Source organism: Amphiura filiformis, unplaced genomic scaffold (assembly GCF_039555335.1).
Source record: "Amphiura filiformis unplaced genomic scaffold, Afil_fr2py scaffold_21, whole genome shotgun sequence".
In the NCBI taxonomy this organism is placed as follows: domain Eukaryota; kingdom Metazoa; phylum Echinodermata; class Ophiuroidea; order Amphilepidida; family Amphiuridae; genus Amphiura; species Amphiura filiformis.
Window position 1 is genome coordinate 1,202,667 of NW_027305485.1, and position 22,547 is coordinate 1,225,213.

The following is a 22,547-nucleotide window of genomic DNA, read 5'->3' on the forward strand; positions in this document are numbered from 1 at the left end:
AATTGTGTGACTTTTCGATTATTGGACCTGCGATTTGAGCTGAAATTGGTTGGCAACCCTGTCTCTGGGACACCTTACGACTTTACTTACTGCTGATCTTGGACGGAATAATGGTGCATAGATCCACTGTGAACATGGTGTAATGATGGTGAAAAAGCAATGTCATATATGTATCCAAAATCTTCAGTAATATGTACGTGAAAATTTCAAAAAGCCTTTATAATTCAATAGAAATTTGCCACAAGATTAATTTCCTAAACTGTTTCAGGTCCACCTAGGCAGTATGCGCTTCCCACCTTTTTGCTCCATCTATTCAATTCCATTTTTTTAATGATTTAAAAACAAAACAAAGAGGACACGACCTTCCACCCACCCCCCTGCAAAAAATGTACAAATTTCTTTCTATGCCAAATGCTAAAAAGAAATATCAGATATTGGGCTTTTCCAGTTTAAATCCATGCATGAGACATGAGTCAATAAGACATGACCTTAATCTTCCACACTGGGAGTTTAGATTTCAAATGGAGTCACCCATTCAGGTAACCCTGTATGAAATTCACACTCCCTGTGTGGAAGATTAAGGTCAGGTGTTCCATAGGGGGTGTATGGATTTCAACTGGAATACCCCAGTGGTGGACTTGTGATGTTAGCATATGAAGATGGATGACATCACCACAACTTGAAAATGAAAATGTTTCGAAAATGTTGGCAATTCATGTCAAGACTCACAAGCCCCTGCACACTTTATATACTTACCACATGTGAGTTGTCTTTGCATAAGCCTAAATGAACACCCTCAGCACAGAATTCGTCTAGTAGAGCAATACCTAAAGAATTATTATAAAGAGAGAGAGAGAGAGAGAGAAAAAAAAGAAGAGATTTCTTATAACAAAGATATAATGCTCTCAATTCTATTTCATATGTACCAAAATTGTTGTTACTCATCATAATAATAACAAAAACTATGATAACACATAAAAAAGTGGTTCTTTTACTTAATTGACCTTTTGCACAGTCATCGCAAAATGAGGTTCTACCCACAAAATGGATATTGTGTGCGTGTGCACCTTCACACGTAAGTTCAATGTATGCTTTTCAAAAGCCTCCTGGTGCAATGCGTTTACTGGTAGAACCAGAGGGCTGACAGTAAATTTCGCTGATCCCTCCTTTGTTTTCCTATGTTGATTTAACACATGATTCCCGCTGTTGTTTTGGTTCCACTTTAGCACCCCCGCTACCATGGCTACGCGTTCAGAATCGCGTACAGTACGCGTTCCCAACTGTCAATCATTAGGGGTCAATCACCTCGAGCTTGACAACGATATCTGAATAGACTATCGCCAAGTCTTACGTGTATGCGCAAAATTTAGGTAAATTTTCATGATTGAAACAGTATTTTTCTTTTATAAATCTTGGCCCGGATAGCGGGATTGTTGGTTGATTTAATGTATTTGATAAATTAGGTTCATGGATGCGTTAAAAAATTTAATTAAAAGTATTAAAAAGCTGTTCAACATTTGAAAAAATGCACTGTAGCAGGCTTGAAAAGTCTAACCGTGATGCAGCAAGCCGCGATTTTAGGGTTATTTTCATTACTGCAACGCGGAGCACGGGCGCGATGCAGCCGGAAGAAATCGCGGTAGTGTTCCAGGCCTACGCGATGGCAAGGTAATGGCTGCTTCCATAGTTGTATTACTTTTTATATAAAGTGACGCTTCCCAATCTTTATTTATTCCCTGGTAGAACCTTGTTTGGGATAACGATATGCTATCCTACGATCATCACACAAAGCAGACTGGCATAATACAATGTTTATAGATCGACTCTTGACCAGTTACATACAAAAAAAATTATATCACAGGTAAAGTATGAGCATTCAATGATTTCATCAAATAATAACAAAATATAAGATGTAACCATGGACGTATAATAGAGCACGGTGCGATGGACTTGAACTCCGCTCGTCGATGTGAGGTCAGCGATCGCCACGCTTGCAACATGTGGACGAGATGGCAGCAGCATTTTTCTTTAATTACCATATTCGTGACGCCATGTTAACGTAAGTCTCCACAGCACTACGCATATTTTTTAGGTAGCTTTTAGTACTGTCGTGGTGGCAGCAGCATTTTTCTTCACTTTTCTAAAATGGCGACGCCCAGGGTTTAATTACAAATTCTTCAATTTATCAATATTTCATGAAAATTTACCAAACAAACGGATACAGTCTTGACAGTCAATATTTAAAGTACATGTATAAATGGTCATAGTTATAAAAGAAAGAATATAAGAAACATAAACAAATGAATTGTAGCAATATTCAATATTAATGGCAGCGGCCGTGACTTATCAATGGCGCTGGTGGGTAATACACGGGGGAAGCCGACGGTGTCGCCACCTTTTTGCATTGCGCTGGTATATGAGTTGCAACGGCCTGATGTAACTGTCTTCAAAATGTGATTTGCCTGCGGTTTTTTGAAATTGTCATGCTAAAGCAGCCGGGCTTGAATGTTGTTTATGCTCAACTATTGACCAATCATTTGCGTCGTTAGATGATGTGTATGTATGAACTTGGTATTACAAAACTTAAAGCCACTGATAGTCAGCACAGAGAACAAATTATGCAAAGTAGATAAGATAAACAATATCAACCAACGAGATCCCAGTATGTCATGACCCAGTTCATTTAGCTTATCAGGATCCAGGGTTGTAACAAATAGTAAGTTTTTAGCGGGTTCGCTGTTGGACAAGTTTAGAACTGTTTGACGGCAAATCCGCTAAAAACTTGTTATGAACTCCCGTCGTAACAGCCTATCCCACAAGTTGTAACAAATCACCAAAAATTCTGGTCAAGTCAAATCATTTGGACTAATTCTTAGCTCGAGTCAATTCAAGTCACTCAAGTCACTGTACAAATTGAATGGTATCAAGTCACTGGATATTGCTCATTTTACCTCAAGTCACAGTCATGACTTGTTACAACTCTGTCAGGACCTCACTTTTACACACTTCACATGTAATGGGCTATTCCAGTTGAAATCCATAGACCCCGCTATAGAATACACAGGGAGTGTAGATTTCAAATGGAGTCACCCATTCAGGTAACTCAATTTGTAATTCATACTCCCTGTGTGGAAGATTAATGTCATGTCTTCCATAGGTCGTGTGTGGATTTCAACTGGAACAGCCCAATATCAGTCAAAATCTGGAAGTTTTGTAACAACAATTTCATCATTTTTGCTCATCTCCTTTATAAGTTTGTTTATTTTCCTCAAATTTTCTCACCTTTGGAAGGCATCCTATGGTATCGTTTCACCCACTCGTCCACTAGGATATTGAAGTATCTATGGTTCTCAAAGAATCTGTGATACTTGCCGGAAGTGGGAGACGGGAAAACCCTCTCAAACCCACCGCAACGACTGAATTCATCCTCTGTCTCAATGAGGACACGAATATCATCTGGGGTCAGTGTGTCGAGCACTGATTGACGGCATTGCTGAAATTTTAAACACATAACAGAAAAAATATTATTGATGATTTTTTTTTTATAGTGTTCTGAGCGTTCTTTGGTGAAAGATGGGAATGTGTACGTGAGAACACTAGCATTTTCAGGCTCTCAAGATAGATGACATGTTGCAACTTGCAAAAAACTGGTACTTTTTCAAAAATGTTCTAAAAAATCCTCAATTTTTTAGGTATTTAGTACAAAATGTTGTGAACAGTTTAGCAAACAACTCTTACTATATGTCAAAAATCATTTTAAAATGAAGACAATTAGTATATTTTCAGTACTTTTTTTCAATATAGTTGGTAGTATTAATATTAATTTTTATAAATCAAATTCCCAGCTGCATATCCATGCCATATCAAAATCAAGAACCTCCCAGAAGCTTTGGGACACTGGAAGGAGCAAAATAAAAACACCATTTCAAATGATACTTCTAATAATGATAATAAGATGTTGCTAAGCTACAATTCTACTCATTTTTGAGTTGTTTTTTCAGCATATTTAATCACAGCAAAATGCTTTGAGCATCTCGACAATTCAAAAATTTTCATAACCCCATATGGGTACAAATCAATAGATCAATGAAGTCCTATCTAAGGAGAGGGTTAAGGATGTTGATTACATTCCTCTCATATTTGCATGACCCCAATACAAAATACTATATATATATTATATAATTCATACCCAAATCCATACATTTTGAAAGTGGAATTCTTACCTCATCAAGGTGTTTCTGAGTATAGAAGGCATGCTTGGCTCTCTCATCTTTGTTGAGGTGTAATGTATACAGTCTCTTATCCATGAATAGTTCACTATATTGAGACCTAAACAAACAAAAAATGGGTTTTAATGTTTTTAGACAGGTGCTGTGAATAGCAAAAGCCCTCGCAACCAGTTCAAATCAGGGTAATGTCTGGTTGTCTGTACACCCTACCCTGGACATCATGGGAGAACAGTGTCTGACATTAAATGATTCACCCAGTTTAAATAAGAAACAAAGCAAACAAAACCATAATTGGTGAGCTTGCTCTATGATATTTTGTACAATTCATAATTATCTTAATCATGGTATGTTATATGTGTACATCCATATCAAAACGATGCACTTGTCGGCTGCTACATGTACATAATAGCTAGGAATTTATTCGACTCATCTCAAGTGGAGGTCATTTCAAATCATCCCCAAGTCACATGGTTTAGGAATACAGAGAACAGTCTTTAACCACATGACTTGGTGATGATTTGAAGTGACCTCCACTTGAGATGAGTCTGGTATTTATTCCAAGCTATTATGTGAAATGAGACACATGTAGTAGCCGACAAGTGCATCGTTTTGATATGGATGTACACATATTTTCTTGATTTTCATTTTGTTAACTTATTCCAGTTGATGGAAAACTCATCTGTGTTTATAATATTTCCTATATTGTACTGAATGTTTTTAAATATTAATAAATAACAGTTGCAAAATAAAAAATTTTCAATATGTGCTATTGTTTGCATCTTGCTTGTTATTATGCGAAAAATATTATAATTTATGAAATGAATAGCGTCCCGGTACTTTTTTTAGTGTATAATTGTAGAGTTGATCCCGCCTCTACTTACTTTTGATTGGCAGTAGCCAAGTTGGGGTAGACATCTTTCTTGTCTGGGAGTTGATAACCAGCAATATTGAACAGATCCTTGATCATTTCTCCTTTCACTTGTACATCCAAAGGAGAATTGGAATGCAAACTGTTGATGCAAAATAAATACCATAATTAAACATATTTTAAAAAGTCATAAATAATGCTACAGCAAACATACCACATGACCTTTGCAGCTTAAAACAATTTCTACCAGTAACTGAGGACCAGACTTTTATCTATCTGACCTTGGGCACACATCAATTTTTTTCAATGCTGAACTATGGACTGCGCTATGAACTAATTTGTACCACCCCAACAGAGGATATATCAGTAAATGCAAATTTACTTTGTTTCTATATGTAGTTCATTGCAGAAATATGAAAAGAGGACTGTCCCCTATTGTAAATACATGCTTGATTGAGATGCCAACTTGAATTATCAATGGTTTGAGGTGCTATCTATATAATATCAGACTCAAAATAAACACATACAATGGCAAGATGTTGACATCTATAGCTACAATTTCAGACTCTCATCTTAAAAGATAATCAGATTCGAACAGCCAACACAAACACACATATAAGCATAGGCATTCATGTGCTTATAAACACAATATCATACATTGACACAATGCTAATTTCTACAATCCATGATTTGAGGTTCTCATCTAACATAATATCAGACTCAAACAGCCAACACAAACACACATAAGTATTCATGCGCTCACAAACACAAATGCATACATTTGCAAAATGTATGATAAATCATCCATAAATAATCCATGATTAGAGATTCTCGTCTAACATAATATCAGACTCAAAACAGCCAGCACACACCTACATATGTGACACGATCTGGTCCATAGGGGCCAAAGGAGGCATTTTTGAAAATTGAGTTACTGTAATTATTACATTATACATACAATAGGCATCATTTACTGAAAACACCAAAGGTCTAGCATACTTGGTTCTAAAGTTATGAAGTTTTCTGATGCTTATTTTCTTATGTATTTGATTGTTTTTTACCTTTATCTCAGTTTCAAATTTTCCGCCTTTGGCCCCCATGGACCAGATTGTGTCACATATATAAGCATAAGCATTCATGCACATACAAACACAATCACATACATTGGCAAGATGTTGATTTCTATCAACAATATGAGGTAAACGTAAGCATTCACACACATACAAACAACCACATACCTTGGTGAGATGTTGACCTCTATAACCCATGGTTTGAGATTCTCATCTAGCATCACATCAAACCCAAACAGCTCATGTACACTGTAGCGGCTCTTCACATTGGCTTTCACCATACTGTTAACGCACGAATCAACACTGTTTGAAATATAATAAAAGATGTATTAGAGATGAAATAATTAAACACTAAAATTGCTTCTTGGTAGGTTTACATCAATGCCCTGACTGCCGCTTCAGAACGAAGCAACAGCTGAACGTGGCCATTACCCTGTTATCGTGTATCGCGTACATTGTGTGGGAATGCGTACTGTATGCGCTGCGGTTATTGCCTATTAAGGTGCGCATCATTGGCCCCGTACACTGATTTAGCGCCCAATTCATGGTGGTTTCTTTTCAAGCTTCATTTGGCTGGTCCAAGTTTCACAGTCCACCCACTATTTACAACTTCTGTGCTCGCAAGTTAAAAAAGTGCATATGTAAATAAATGACATAGTAGATAAAAATACCACTTGATAACCAGAAATTACCCAATTAACCCAATTTTCATAGGGTTTGCACCTGGCCCCCAACTCAACACAAAAGTTGGTAACCATGAGAGTTACAAAATCTTTCAAAGACCCCCTTTGCAATGATTTTTCATGAAATTTACACCCTTTTTCATGCAAAATCAAAATTTGGCCAAAAACAACCCCTTTTTTGTGGTTTTCAGTGACTAGAAATTCAAACACCCCTTTTCAATGACACTAAATATTTACATAAAATTACTGGATTTTCTCAAGTACCCTTTTTATCCAAATTTCGCGAACAGTGCAAATTAAATATCCCCTATTTTGCCAATTTTGTGGTCCTCGCTACTGGTAAAAAAATTACCCCTTTTCTGCACTATTTGGTAACTCTCATTGTTATGAACTTTTGTGTTGAGTTGGGGGCCGGAAGTTTACATCAAAACATAGCTTATCTAAAGTGCTAGTAACTGATGAAAATCTTGAAATTGAATATTTTCGACATCATTTCCCTTGATCGTGTCAAATTTGTTTCTCTTGTAATTTTCTCATCCTCTCACACTTCCTGTGTAGCATCTTTTTGGTTATCTTCTTTCAAAAAATTGCACTATTTTGAGTTCATCCTGACAAATAAAATATAAAATCAATTTTTCCTTTCCCTACCACGCAGCTCATTTCTTTACAAAATGTGACTTAAAAGAAATTTCAACCACCCTAGTTTCCTACCTAAGGAATAGGCTATTCCAGTTGAAATCCATACCCCCTGGAAGAATAGGCTATTCCAGTTGAAATCCATACCCCCTGGAAGAATTTTCCACATAAGGAGTGTGAATTTCAAATGGGATTCCCTGGATGGATGACTCCATTTAAAATCTACATCCCCTGTGTGTAAGATTAAGGTTATGTCTTCCATACGGGCGCATGTATTTCATACATATTTGAATAATGCACAATTCGGCCAAACATTAGACCATTTTGTTTAAAGTTCCAAAATCTTCCACACCATTACCATTTTTTACAGTGAAAATAGTTGAATCATAAATAATTTAAACTGATGAGTGTGGCCGGAATTCTAAAATCTTCCAAAAGGTGGTGTGGTTTTCGAATGTAATAGCCCATTACATCGTTTTTAGATTTTTAATGATTTTTTTGAATAAATTGTCTGATATTACATGCCTTTAAACTGGCCTGGTTTAATTTCTTACCTAATAATGGTCTTGATAATGATATCTTTGATGTTCTCCCACACAGCATTGGTGTCGATATCCTTGTCAAGATGCTTCATGTAACTCCACAATGCCTTCAGGGTCCTGTGTAAGAGATTAAGTGCAAGAGGAAATTAAAAAGCATCCATTGCACCTGTTCTGAACAGAGAGTACTGCTGTACAGAAAAAGTTGACCGCCTTTACTTTCCGGCTTTATATTTGCCTGTGCCAGTAGCAGAGTGATGATGCACTATGTAGTGATATGCAAATTAGCTATTCCAGTTGAAATACTTACACCCCCTATGGAAGACATGACCTTAATCTCCCACACAGGGAGTGTGAATTTCAAATGGAGTTACCTGAATGGGTGACTCCATTTAAAATTCACACTCCCTGTGCGGGAGTTTAATGTCATGTCTTACATAGGGGTGTATGGATTTCAACTGGAATAGCCCAATGCTGGTAACCTGATGAATCATTTCAAATGAAGTCAAATTACATGAACTTTTTAGCGTAACTTTTTTGTCTTCATTTTTTCAACATTCAGCAGAAGTGCATTATCTGTCCAATCTCTTGAGCAACAAGTGATTTACTTACATTTCATACACGAAAATGAATTTCTTCAATTTTTGTAATTTTTTTTTTTTACAAAATACAGAAAATGTTGGAAAATTTGACCATTATCAATGCACCCACCTTGAACAAAAATAAATCAATCCTACACAACACAAACGCACAGCCCGTAGTACGCCAAATTGTGTACATGTATGAGTGCAATTAAACAATACTTATGCAATCCATATATTTTTTAACAGCTTTTCTGATTGGCTATGTGGTTCTATAAGTACATGATACACACAAAGTATTGATCTACAATACAAGCCTTTACTTTAATTGTTCATGAGTATCAGACACAATTTTGTGGGTCACACACTAAACAAAACATGTTTATGTGTCAGTCACCTTCGATAATGCATGTCCTGAAGGCTGTCATCAGTAATAGCTGACACAAGCCATTCACATGCTTGGACAGGAAAAAATCAAAATAAAATATACATGCAGGTATGCTTTGTCTGGCCTTGATGCATATAGTCGCTCTGATACATAGATGCAGATGGTTTGATTATTATCAACTCCAGTCATGCCTTGCAGCTAAAAAGTAACCTTTGCTGTGACAACTGTTTTTATCCACAGAATTTTTAACCTTATGATTTTGATAATTCATTATTCTGCACTATGAAAGGTCATGCCAAAGGTTAGCTTTTTTTGTGTGTGTGATAGAATTTTGAATTGATTATTATCTGTTTTGTTGGCTGTCATTTGCCTTTGAAATTTTTACTATCAGCAGAGATGTAACAGAGGTATTGGTAAATTGCCTGAAAATCGAACTGGTCCTTGGCTAGACAACGGAGCGCTTGTTCACAGCATTGAACATTGATAGGAGTTTGTCCAGGGAATGTTTTTGCAAACTCTTATCATCCAATTTTTTTTTTCATTTCTGGAATTTGGGGGGTGGGCACAATTAATGGAATTCCAGAAAAGTTACTTCTCTGTACAACATGAATATGAACACAAAAAATAAATTTACTTCCTAAAGAACAGACTATTTATTCCAAAGTATCAATGACTTGTTTTTTCAATCGGTCCAGGAGGGCAACCAAACATTTATTTGCCTTACACTGTCTTACCACAGCATGTTTTATTATACCCCAAAATGAGGTCATGCTCTAAATAGCATATAAACTACGCAAAAAAAGGTTCTTTATGGTTAGGAAATTTACCCACTATTAAAATCTAGCAACCAATTTTGTACGTTTGCTCAATAATCGCATGCGGGTGATTGTCCTGCGCATTTTGACACCTCAATCACTATTGAAAAAAAATCAAAATAAAATATACATGCAGGTATGCTTTGTCTGGCCTTGATGCATATAGTCGCTCTGATACATAGATGCAGATGGTTTGATTATTATCAACTCCAGTCATGCCTTGCAGCTAAAAAGTAACCTTTGCTGTGACAACTGTTTTTATCCACAGAATTTTTAACCTTATGATTTTGATAATTCATTATTCTGCACTATGAAAGGTCATGCCAAAGGTTAGCTTTTTTTGTGTGTGTGATAGAATTTTGAATTGATTATTATCTGTTTTGTTGGCTGTCATTTGCCTTTGAAATTTTTACTATCAGCAGAGATGTAACAGAGGTATTGGTAAATTGCCTGAAAATCGAACTGGTCCTTGGCTAGACAACGGAGCGCTTGTTCACAGCATTGAACATTGATAGGAGTTTGTCCAGGGAATGTTTTTGCAAACTCTTATCATCCAATTTTTTTTCATTTCTGGAATTTGGGGGGTGGGCACAATTAATGGAATTCCAGAAAAAGTTACTTCTCTGTACAACATGAATATGAACACAAAAAATAAATTTACTTCCTAAAGAACAGACTATTTATTCCAAAGTATCAATGACTTGTTTTTTCAATCGGTCCAGGAGGGCAACCAAACATTTATTTGCCTTACACTGTCTTACCACAGCATGTTTTATTATACCCCAAAATGAGGTCATGCTCTAAATAGCATATAAACTACGCAAAAAAAGGTTCTTTATGGTTAGGAAATTTACCCACTATTAAAATCTAGCAACCAATTTTGTACGTTTGCTCAATAATCGTGATGCGGGTGATTGTCCTCGCATTTTGACACCTCAATCACTACTCTCGACACTCCTGAGAAAAGATATGAATGTTTAAGTGACACGAGGTCGAAAATGAAAATTGCAAAGAGGCCTATTCAGCGGTTTTAGAGCTGATTCACTGATCCAAGACGGTTTCATTATTCCCGCCTTTTAAATTTAAATTTAAAGCATTTTCCTTGATGCATGTTGGATAATAATAATAATAATAATTTTATTAGAACAACGCTTTTATAACAGCGGCACACATCTACCCGACGGTGCGTTCTTACATTAATATACAAGGAAACAAACAAATTTAAACAACATCAAAATGAACCCAGAATAAAATCAAATCACTCGGCTGTTTCATTAACGACGCCTCTCTCCACTCAATGCAAAGATTCCATCGAATTGAGGACGGATGAAATTGGTGGAAAAGATGCTCATGGTCATTGGAATTCAAAGATAAAGGCGTGTTATTGAACAACCAAGTGATTATCATGATTATTTAAATGAGAACAAAAGTGTATCTACTCTACTTGAGGCATTCACTACGATAAGACCAAGCTCGTTTAAGGAATGATTTACAAGTTAAATCAAAAATATTTAGCATACAATCAACATCAATACTATTAACATCAAACAAAAGTTCACTTGAAGTCCCAAGCATGAGACATGTTTTTACATTTAGATCACTGCATATAAAAAATTGCCATATAAAATCTAAGCTATTTACAATAAGTTGATACTCAAGATTATAGTATTCGGCAGTTCTGATATTTTGGAGTGCTTTACATACAAACATGAAATGTCTTATATCTTCAGTTCCATTATTACATAAAGGACAAGTACTGTCCGCTCCATTGTTCCATAAACGAGTTCTACCGTTGAGCGGTAACGTATTTGAACGTGCTTTGAACTTAAGAGATGCAGCATAAAAGTTAAAGTTACATAAAAGATATTCTTCAAGACTAGGCGTGGGTTTAATCAATTTGTAATCAATCAGGGACGATTTAGAGGCAACATTTTTCAACCAATTATGAAGTGAATTATCCAAAAGAATGTTAGTCAAATTATTAACCCAGTCATTGCTCACTGAAACATTTAGTAGGATCAAAATATGACACAGCTACCACATGACCCCAAAAAAATTGCAACAGAAGGTTTTTTGGTATTTTCTTGCAGTATGAGGTCTAATAAATAACATATCAAAAGTTTAGAAAAATTGAACTTGGGCGAGGGGTCCAACTGTGACGAAATCAAAATGGCCGCCAAAAGCTGGAAAAATACCCATTACTCTACTGATTTCATCCATTTTTCACTCGTTATTGTGGGTTCCACTGGTAACAATCTTGTTCAGATGTACATTACTGGATGTAGTAATAAATCTTTATATTCTGGTATTCAGATGGATCGATTTGACAGCCATTATGAATTTCAAAATGGCCGCCGTTTTGGTACTTTGACATTTAAAATCAAATCATGCACGTATATTGTAAAGCGAAACCTAAAGCGTTGGCTTTTCTAAAATAGCCAATATCCTTTGTACCCATAATCCATTAAAATTTATATAGAAGTAGGCATACGAACCAAATTGGCAGCAAGAGTGAATTTCAAAATGGCCGCCATTTTGGTATGTTGGCTTATTGACTTAAACTATGCACTTATTGCAACTTGAAACTTAAAGCGACAGAAATTCTAAAATAACCAACATCCTATGCACCCATAGTACCATTAAAATTGCACTTTTAAGTAGGCATATGTACCAATTTGGCAGCCATATAGCATGGCTGTCAGCTATAATCACCATATTGATATGTTGCTTGCAGTATATTCTTGAAGTACACAAAATTCATCTTGCTATACCACGATGCGATGCCTTTGTTTGCAGTAGTATACATCAACCACATTGTATTATACATGTCTGTTGGTTGTCATCATCATCATCATCATCATCATCATCATCATCATCATCATCATCATCATCATCATCTGAGAATAGTTCTTGATCCATGTTCTCACATTGGCCTATATGTGTTCACATGCTCCAGTGAAATTGAGTCCATTCTTTCTGCATCTACATTTCATTGTGATGCATCCTGCAGAACAATTGCATCGAATCATCTTCATCAATGATTCTGGTGCTGGGCTTCTTTTAATCATGAGTGGAACAAATTTGTCACCTTGAACAATCCATCCCCAGTCACATGGATTCATACCATCACTTTTACACATCCAATGCATGCCCTGTAGATACGTTCTCCTGAAGTGAAGCTTTGCAGCAGAGGGTGTGGGTGGAGGTCTTTCAGGTTCAACAAAGCTTTTTGCTGTGCAAACTTTTTTGGAGAGAAACATGTAGAGTAAGGATTCCAAAGACTCTGATTGCTGACCATTAAACAGAGACACCATTGCTTTGCAGCCTTCACTTCTTCTTCAGCGTGGATCACATGGTATCCTTTCTGTTGCATACGGTCCCTAATTAGTTTAATGAGAATCTGTCTGTTCAGATCATTTGAGAAGAAGGCTTCTTTCTGCTAGCATCTGATATGTCTACCTTATTTGCATCCCGACTCTTGTGAAAGGTGCATGATTATCAGAAGAGGAACATAGTGATCAGTCCTTGGAATTGTCTCAGGGCCATCAGCCTCTGATAAGTCGCACGATCCTGTATGGCTTGTAATAGTGATGCAATGGTTTGGTCATCAGTGACCTTGACAGTCCAAGCAGATGCAAGGGATAAATGCTGATGAGGATATTAATGTGCAAAACCTGTTTAAAGTAGGTAAAGATACAGTCAAACAAATGGAAGGACAGGCTGTCCTTTCATATAGCTACAAATGGAAAGCTAGAGTCAAAATGTAAGGTCCAGGTCACTGATGACTAAACCATTGCTCCAGCTCTGTTGTTTCAAAGGTCCCTGGTTGTATCACAATCTGGAGATCTGTGCTTAGATAAGGAAGTTTATCGAACTATCACCATATCCACCATCTTTGTTTGAAGCAAAGTATGTTTTACATAAGCCAGATAAAGCACCACTACTACAAACCATGCTCCTGAGACAGTTCCAAGGACTGATCACTATGTTCTTGGTGAAGGTTCTCTTCTACATCGCTTGAAGTGGGCAGAAGGAAGCACCCTTGCTGATAATTATGCATCTTTCACATTTGATCACTATGGCAAGACCACAGTTGTCTTTGATCACTGGTGGACCAAGCACAAAGGATAACACGCATCAGCGCCGCAAGAGTCGGGTTGCAAATAAGGTAGATGCATATATTAGATGCTGGCAATTTGCTGGCAAGAAACGCTTACTCAGTGATGACATTTGGTCGGATTTGTTGTTTGCCCATGCGTTTTCAGGTTGCGACACTACTTCAAGAATATTTGGCGTAGGTATGAAGTCTGTATTGCACAAAGTCATCAATGGTGATCCTGTATTATAAGTTTGACACAAGGCATTTTGCACTCACAGTATTGATCAAGAATATGTAGAAAGTTAAGGCTGCAGAGCAATGTATCCCTGTTTAATGGTCAGCAATCAGAGTCTTTGGAGTCCTTACGCTACAGGTTTCTTTCCAAAAAGGTTTGCACAGCAAAGAGCTTTGTTAAACCTGAAAGACTTCCACCCACAGCTGCAAAGCTTTACTCCAGCAGAACGTATCTACAGGTCATGCATTGGATGGGTAAAAGTGATGGTATGAATCCAACTTAATGGAGATGGATTGTTCAAGGTGACAAATTTGTTCCACTTATGATGAAAAGAAGTCCAGCACCAGAATCATTGCTGAAGATGATTCGATGCAATTGTTCTGCAGGATGCATCACAGTGAAATGTAGCTGCAGAAAGAATAGACTCAATTGCACTGGAGCATGTGGACACATAGGCCAATGTGAGAATATGGATCAAGAATTATTCTCAGATGATGATGATGATGATGATGATGATGATGATGATGATGATGATGATGATGATGATGATGATGATGATGATGATGATGATGATGATGATGATGATGATGATGATGACAACTAATTCCAACAGACATGTGTAATACAATGTGGTTGATGTTACTACTGCAAACAAAGGCATCACATCGTGGTATAGCAAGATGAATTGTGTGTTACTTCAAGAATATACTATTGATTTTTATAATGGTGATTATAGCTGACAGCCATTTTGATATGTAAATATGGCTGCCAAATTGGTACATCATCTGTCTTCAAGTTACGGCTCAACACCCCAGGTGGAGAAAAGCTAGTCGGTATATATGCTTACTTGAAAGCATAATATTAATGGTGCTATGGGTGCAAATGATGCTGGTTATTTTAAAGGTTCTGTCACTTTAAGTTTCAAGTTACAATACGTGCATAATTAAACTCAATAAGCCAACATTTACCAAAATGGCAGCCATTTTGAAATTCAATCTTGCTGCCAATTTGGTTTGTATGCCTACCTCTATATAAATTTGAATGGGAAAATTGGTGCAAAGGATATTGGCTATTCTAGAAAATCTAACGCCTTAAGTTTCTCCTTACAATTATGTGCATGATTTGACTTCATAAGCCAAAATACCAAAATGGCGGCCATTTTGAAATTCATTATGGCTGTCAAATTGAACCATCTGAATACCACAATATAGAGATTCATTACTACATCCAGTAATGTACTTCTGAACAAGGTTGTCACCAGTGGAACCCACAATAACGAGTGAAAAATTGATGAAATCCGTAGATTAATGGGTATTTTTCCAGCTTTTGGCGGCCATTTTGATTACGTCACATTTGGACCCTTTGCCCAAGTTCAATTTTTCTAAACTTTTGATATGTTATTTGTTAGACCTTATACTGCAAGAAAATACCAAAAAACCTTCTGTTGCAATTTTTTTGGGGACATGTGGTAACTTTACTCTACTAATTGTTAAATACATGATCCTTCCCAAATTCAATAAACACATTTTGTAAGTAAGATAACCAGCGAAGTTGTTTTGGCTTTGTTGAATTATAAAGTGAGCTTGTGACATTAAACATCAATTTAGGCCAACGATGCAAGGACATACATCTTAATCTATCAAAGTATTTCACACGTACTTTGTCTTGGAGAACAGAGATTGGTTGCCAACCAAGATCACCCAGTAAACATTCAATCGGTGTATTCCTGGGCGCTTTTAAAATTGAGCGAGCCATTTGATTTTGGAGACGCTCAAGTTTTTTAGCATCACCTAGGCTATTAGGTACCCATATAGCGGCAGCATAATTAATACTCGAGATACCCAAATTTTTCCATAAAAGATCTCCGTAATACACACGTTTAATATCATCCTGGCCATCTATAATCGATTTTATATAACCAATCATACGATTCCCTTTTTAATAATTTCTTCGATATGGTAATGACTTGTCATATTTCTACTGAGAGTGACACCTAGGTACTTATACCTGTCAACTTCGTTAATAACACTCTCTCCCAAATTCCATAATCTATTGGGATTCGATCGTTTGCCAACAATCAATACATTGGATTTACTATGATTAAAGCTTAGTCTCCACGCGTTAGCAAAGTCAGCCGCAAGATCTAACATCCTTTGTAGTTCATGATCGCTATTTGCAATAAGTACAATATCGTCAGCCCAAAAGCGGCTACCAGTTCGGACATTACAAATATTTACCCCTAATTTATGATGATCGAGTAACTTTGTGAATTCATTTATATAAATACAGAATAAAATTGGAGAAAGTACACATCCTTGTTTAACGCCTTCTTCGATCTCGAAAAAATCGGTATGAATATTGCCAAATTTTACCATTGATTGAACATTTCTGTACAAAGCATCAATGAGCTTCCAAACATTTCCTCTAATGCCAATATTCCATGCGGAATAAAGGAGTCCATCCTCCACACTGTATCAAATGCCTTACGAAAGTCCAGGAAGGCCATATAGGTAGGTTTACCTCAGCAAGTCTTGTAGCTGCAATACTCTGAATGGTAAATATATGGTCTTCACACCTGTAATCCTTTCTAAAACCTCCCTGGACTTCCGAAAGTATATTACCTTTATCCAGAAAGAGAGAAATTTCATTTGCAATAATTCTATTAAAGATTTTGGAAATGCAGGACGTTAACGTTATACCCCTATAATTATTGAGATCTTTGTGGTCTCCTTTTTTGAAAATAGGGATGATAACACCTATATTCCATTCTTTTGGAATTATATTTGTTGCAGCAATCTTTTTAAATAATTTAAGTAAAGAATTTGTTAAACAACTACCGCCATTTTTTAAAAGTTCATTTGATATACAATCAATATCTGGTGACTTATTATTCTTAGAATTCTTTATAGCATCATAAACCATTTCATAAGTTATTTCAAGTGTGTGAAGTTGATTATCATTAACAGGATTATTTTGAATCCTATATTGATTTACCATCTTTTTAACATTACGAGTCGATACATCATTATTACAATCTTTAAGTTCCCTATTCATTTTACCAAGAGTACGCCTAATAATATAATACACATTGTTTCATTTTGTTATTATCGTGAATAATCTCATTAGTACCTGGATCTTTCAAAGAATAGATATCCTGCTTAGGTTTGTTTCACAAGTGATTGCCAGAAATTGCGACAATGGGGACCTCCCTCATTGGCAACCTTAATCGATTTCTCAACACGCTTATGCATGATCTTTTCTTTGATGATTGATTTCACATGGTGCCTCTTTGTTTGGTAGTCATTCCAAAGATCTTGACCTAGTTCTTTATCATTCTTATCACCCTTACACCAAACTCTATGTTTTCTATTAGCCTCTTTGCGATCTTTTATACATTTATCAATATCTTTATCCCACCAATTACGCAGTCTTGAATTTATTTTACGGCTACCGATGGTTTTTGTTGCTGCTTGAATAACTTTATCTTTCCAAGAGTGCCAAATAGAGTCCATGTCCTCAAAATGGTCAATATTCCAATCCGAAAAATTACAAGAGATTTCATTCTGAAAGGCAGACCAGTCTTGGTCTGGACTAATATCCCATATAATCTGATCTTCCTGATTTTGAACATGGTTATAAGTTACTGGGTTCTTGAAAGCACACTTCATTAATAAAATATTATGGTCACTACCCAAATTCATATTACGATCGTCGTCTATAATAAATTCTTTAACATATTCAAAAACACTATCCGAGCATAAAAAGTAATCAATTGCACTTTTCTGATCATGCCTAAACCAAGTAAATTTACCTTTACATAACTTTGTACAATTCATAATAAGTAAACCAGAATCGTCTCTAAAATTAAGTAGACGTTGACCATTGACATTAATATCCTTATCGCAAAAGGAATCTCTTTACCAATTCTACCGCTACAATCACCCATAATTATGATTCTAGGATCATTAATGTTGTCAGTAACACACATTTCCTCAATTCTAATGCAATCAGAAAGTAATTGACTATAAAGTTCATCTACACGCTCGATGTCAACGCCTTCTACTGGAAAATATACAACAGCAATAAAAATGGGACCATTTTCCATAGAAATTTTTAACCATAGTCTTTCAATCTCATCACTACTAGAATCAAGAAAATTTTCATCGATTACATTCAATTTATCTGACACAAGAAAACCTATTCCGCCACCACCTTTGTGAGATCTATTCTTACCAAACCATTTATATCCCTTGACTTCAATACCATTGTCATGTTCAAGAAAGGTTTCGGCCAAACCCATAACATCTATACTTTCTTTATTCAACAGATCACTTATATCATAAATTTTGTTCTTAACTCTGTTAACGTTATTGAACGCAAAATTACACCCGATAACAGGCCTATTACTAACATGTCTTTTCCCTTTACCTCGCCTGTGTCTTTTACCATGTTTACTAGTCTTTTTACCTTCATTTGATTTGTTGGTATACGGTATTACATCTTGGTTAATGTGATCACTACAAATAGGCATGTTATCAGTTCCATAGACATCGTCTTCATTTTCATGATAAAAATCAGTACATTTTACATAAGTTATATTTGAACGAGTGCATTCATCATGCAAAACATTAAATGAATTTGAAACACCAATATCATTGCCACCGAATACAAAATTAATACTTTCTCTGGCTTGTATACCAGAAGCGGCATCAGACACTACTTCTTTGCCTAAAGTCTAGAAATATTTACACATGTTCAGACTCTGTTTGTGACCAAAGGTACCGCATGAAAAACATTGTATGGGTTTTGAGTGCCTACAGTCTTTCCTCTGGTGATTTTCCTCTCCACAGAAATAGCATCCACGAGCACGACTTCTGGGAAACGCGCGATCACGATGTTCAACTGCATGCTCATTATATTGTCCGTGTGAATATCCATTATTAAATATAGGCCTGTCGCGTCGGCCTTCTACGCGAATATGATCAAAACGACCATGGTAGGAAGATCCAGAATGTTTACGTTGATGTGTTCTTGACTTGCGTTCAGTGTTTCCACGTTCAGCATGTTCAGACCGATTTCGTGGGGAAGGTTTGACGACGGTGTGTGTGGCATTAATGTTCATGAGAAGCGCTTTGGTCCCCACCTTTGAAAGATGAAGCTTACCACCATTAAGCATGTCCCGGTTAATTTTGTTGTCTTTGATAAACGCCTCGTCGTTATCCACAATTACACAGTTCGCTGTTTCCGCTGCTTTTTCTTTCAAACTCGTGTTCAGTTTCTTAACTCTTTCCTGGTGTTCTTTGCTGTCTCGTCTTGGGCATACTGTTGATATGATCTTAGTCGCGTTTGGAGCTCTTTTGGTGATATCCTCTAAAGTTTCTTTGATAGTGTCAACAGCTGCTTTCACGTTCTCATCATTGGTGCAGTCATTCGCACCGCTGCGTGTATGATCACAGTTTTGTATGGCATAGGTTTGGAGGCAAGAGATGATCTTATGTCTTCCATTCTTGCGCCAGGAATGCACCTTACCTCAGTACTTGTCAGTCCTTTTTCGTTGATGTGCTTAATAATAGAGTCTCCAACAAGTAAAGTATCCATATGAGTATGATCGCGAGGTTTGTCATTCTTTATCTTCTGATTGTCTGCGGGTTGTGATGGTTTGTCTGCCGCCGGTGATGCTGATGCTGCACTCATCATGTTCATATTCATAGCTAATTGCTCAGATAACGTTGAAATCACACTTGCTTGTTGTTCAATCGTTGTTTTCATAGATTCATTTTCAGCGACTTGATTTGCTAGTTGGCTTTGAAGGTTGCCAATAGTCTTAGGTATGTTCTTACATGATGAGCAAAACCAAACAGATCTGCGTCCACTGGTACTGATTCCAACACATTGAGGATGAAATTCCCCTTGGCATAAACTACATGACACTGGTTTGCCTTTCACCTCTTCCTTGGTTAACTTGCAGGAAACAAGACAAGCGATAGTTTGCTCATTGACTGATGCTATAGGGTTTCTACGTAGGCCTAGTGGCGTAGCTTGTAAAAGTCTCTCAGCAAAAGTTGCAGGTGACAGGGTGTCCTTGTTGAGGGTGGTAATACGACTCTGAACACAGTTTGTAAGCTCATTCAGAATTGTTATGCTAGTGTTCGCGATAACAGTTGGGTCATGACCCAAAGGCAAGAGAGAAGCTAGTGTCCCTTGTATGGAGTTGCGGGTTGCATCTGCGTCGAAGGCACGGAGTTGTTGCAAGTTCATAGTTCCTATGGATTTTTCATGCGTCAGTTTAATCACTTTAGCAGCATCTTCCACGGTAATGATCTTGTTGGGCGCAGGTTTCGCAGTAGTGATCTTGTTGGGTGCAGGTTTTGCAGTTGTCTTTGGCTTTACAGCTGCCATCTTAGCTGCTCTTATCGCCTGACAATCATTACAGAGAAAATAGTCACATTGTCTACTTGCCACATCTTTCTTAGTCTTATTACAGTCATAGCATTGACGCATGGTGCTTATTTCAGTAGATAGATGATATAGATGTAAATATTGATGCAAAAAATACACAATCCAAAATGATATAGATGACAAATAATCGGACGCAAAATATAGAATCCAATTTACAATATATAAAATCCAATCCAATTCACAATATCCACATGTATAGTAATAAGCAGCAAAATCGATCGGTACGGGAGCACAGCGTAAGCACGTCTTACCTCAACGGAAGTCAACAACCTAAGTCAACAACCTTTGCTTATTATGCAGATGAATGATCAAAGACAAAGGTGAGTGGGTACTAAGACATTTACGTTTTGAGAGATGGATTTGGAAAAGGATTCAAAACAGGTCATGATTACAGCTGCATTCCTGGAAGCAGAAGGAATTGAGACACTAGAACATAACATAACATAGAGTGGCCCTCCAGAAGCCGTGATCTTAATCCCTTGGAGAACCTTTGGGATCAGCACAAGAAACGAGTCAACAAGAAGATAAAGGCAGATATAACTCTGGTGGGATTGCGTCGCATCGTTATCAACGAGTGGAACGGGGTTGAGCAAGGTAACATTCGACGCCTCATTAGGAGCATGAGACGCCACGTGGCTACTGTAACTTAGGGAAGCCAACGGTGGACACACAAAGTATTGAAAGACGGGTAAAGAAAGAGATTAATCTCAAGTGAAGTTGGAAACGGCAGTATGATGCCTGAAATGTACTCAGCAATTAAACAAAAAATGTTATGTGCATTTTTGTTGATTTTTGTGTTCTTTTATGCTGAAAACTTGAATAGGCCTCTTTGCAATTTTCATTTTTCGACCTCGTGTTACTTAAACATTCATATCTTTTCTCAGGAGTGTCAGTAGAGTAGTGTTTGAGGTGTCAAAATGCGCAGGACAATCACCCGCATGCGATTATTGAGCAAACGTACAAAATTATTCGCTAGATTTTAATAGTGGGTAAATTTCCTAACCATAAAGAAACTTTTTTTGCGTAGTGTATATGTAACTTGGGCAATGTTGCACTATCAGTAGACTACTATAATAGGCATCCTTGTTTTGATGATATTGTGTTAATTTCCTTGCGTTGAGGTGCTGAAAAACACACACCAGCACACACACACACCATCCTGTACCATGTATCGATTGAGAACACTTGCCTAAATAAAACCAAAAGGGCCACACAATTCTAGCCTAAAATCAACCAATTGGGGACATTTGTGTGTCAACTGGGGACATTTGTGCCCGAAAACAGACAAAACTTGTCTAAAACCTACAATCACGTACATGTCCTACACCCCCTGACAACCGGGGGCTTTTGAATTAATGCCATTTTTGGCCATTTTAGCAATAGGGGTACAGGGGGAGAAGTCTCTGCAACCGGGAATGTCCCCAGTCGATATCCCCATTTGGTGGGTTTAGACCAGAAAATATCCCTATTTGTCGGTGATTACAAGCACAAATACTAACCATTTATGTCCTTCACATGCAGTATGGTCCTCATTAGGCATGAAGTCTGAGTTCTTCTTGTTGACAGTGTAGTTGGTTAGATGCATATATCTATTGCTAAGGCTCTTCATTGATGATGAATACCTGTAATGATCAAACAAAAACAAATCATGCAAATATAATAGTTGAGGGTATATATCTACTATCCCAAACAATAAACCGTAAAAACTCGATAGTTGGCATATATCTTTTGAAAACATGAAATTGTACCGAAGTCCAGCGTTTTACCAACTGAGCTAACTATGTATATCGATGATTTGCTCATAACCCTTTACACTTTTGGATGGGGCACTTCATGTTTGCACGTTTTAAAGGATGTCTCCAGCAATTATATGTTAGAAAAATATAAATTAACAAACACAAATCACATGGTTTTATTTAAAACAAACTCATATTGACCATAAAAA

The 22,547-nt window shown here is 36.9% G+C and overlaps 1 protein-coding gene across 1 annotated transcript in view; it reads right to left on the reverse strand.

Moving 5' to 3' along the window:
- Window positions 1-22,547, reverse strand: part of LOC140143363 (tubulin monoglutamylase TTLL4-like) — a 62,145-nt gene that overhangs the window by 12,961 nt on the left and 26,637 nt on the right. Inside the window, exons 8-14 of the mRNA XM_072165218.1 lie at window positions 22,102-22,224; window positions 8,041-8,145; window positions 6,336-6,470; window positions 5,111-5,239; window positions 4,224-4,329; window positions 3,283-3,493; window positions 757-827 (exon numbers count right to left, since the gene is read on the reverse strand). Coding sequence (XP_072021319.1) covers window positions 757-827; window positions 3,283-3,493; window positions 4,224-4,329; window positions 5,111-5,239; window positions 6,336-6,470; window positions 8,041-8,145; window positions 22,102-22,224 — 880 coding nt within the window. The remainder of the gene's footprint in view (window positions 1-756; window positions 828-3,282; window positions 3,494-4,223; window positions 4,330-5,110; window positions 5,240-6,335; window positions 6,471-8,040; window positions 8,146-22,101; window positions 22,225-22,547) is intronic.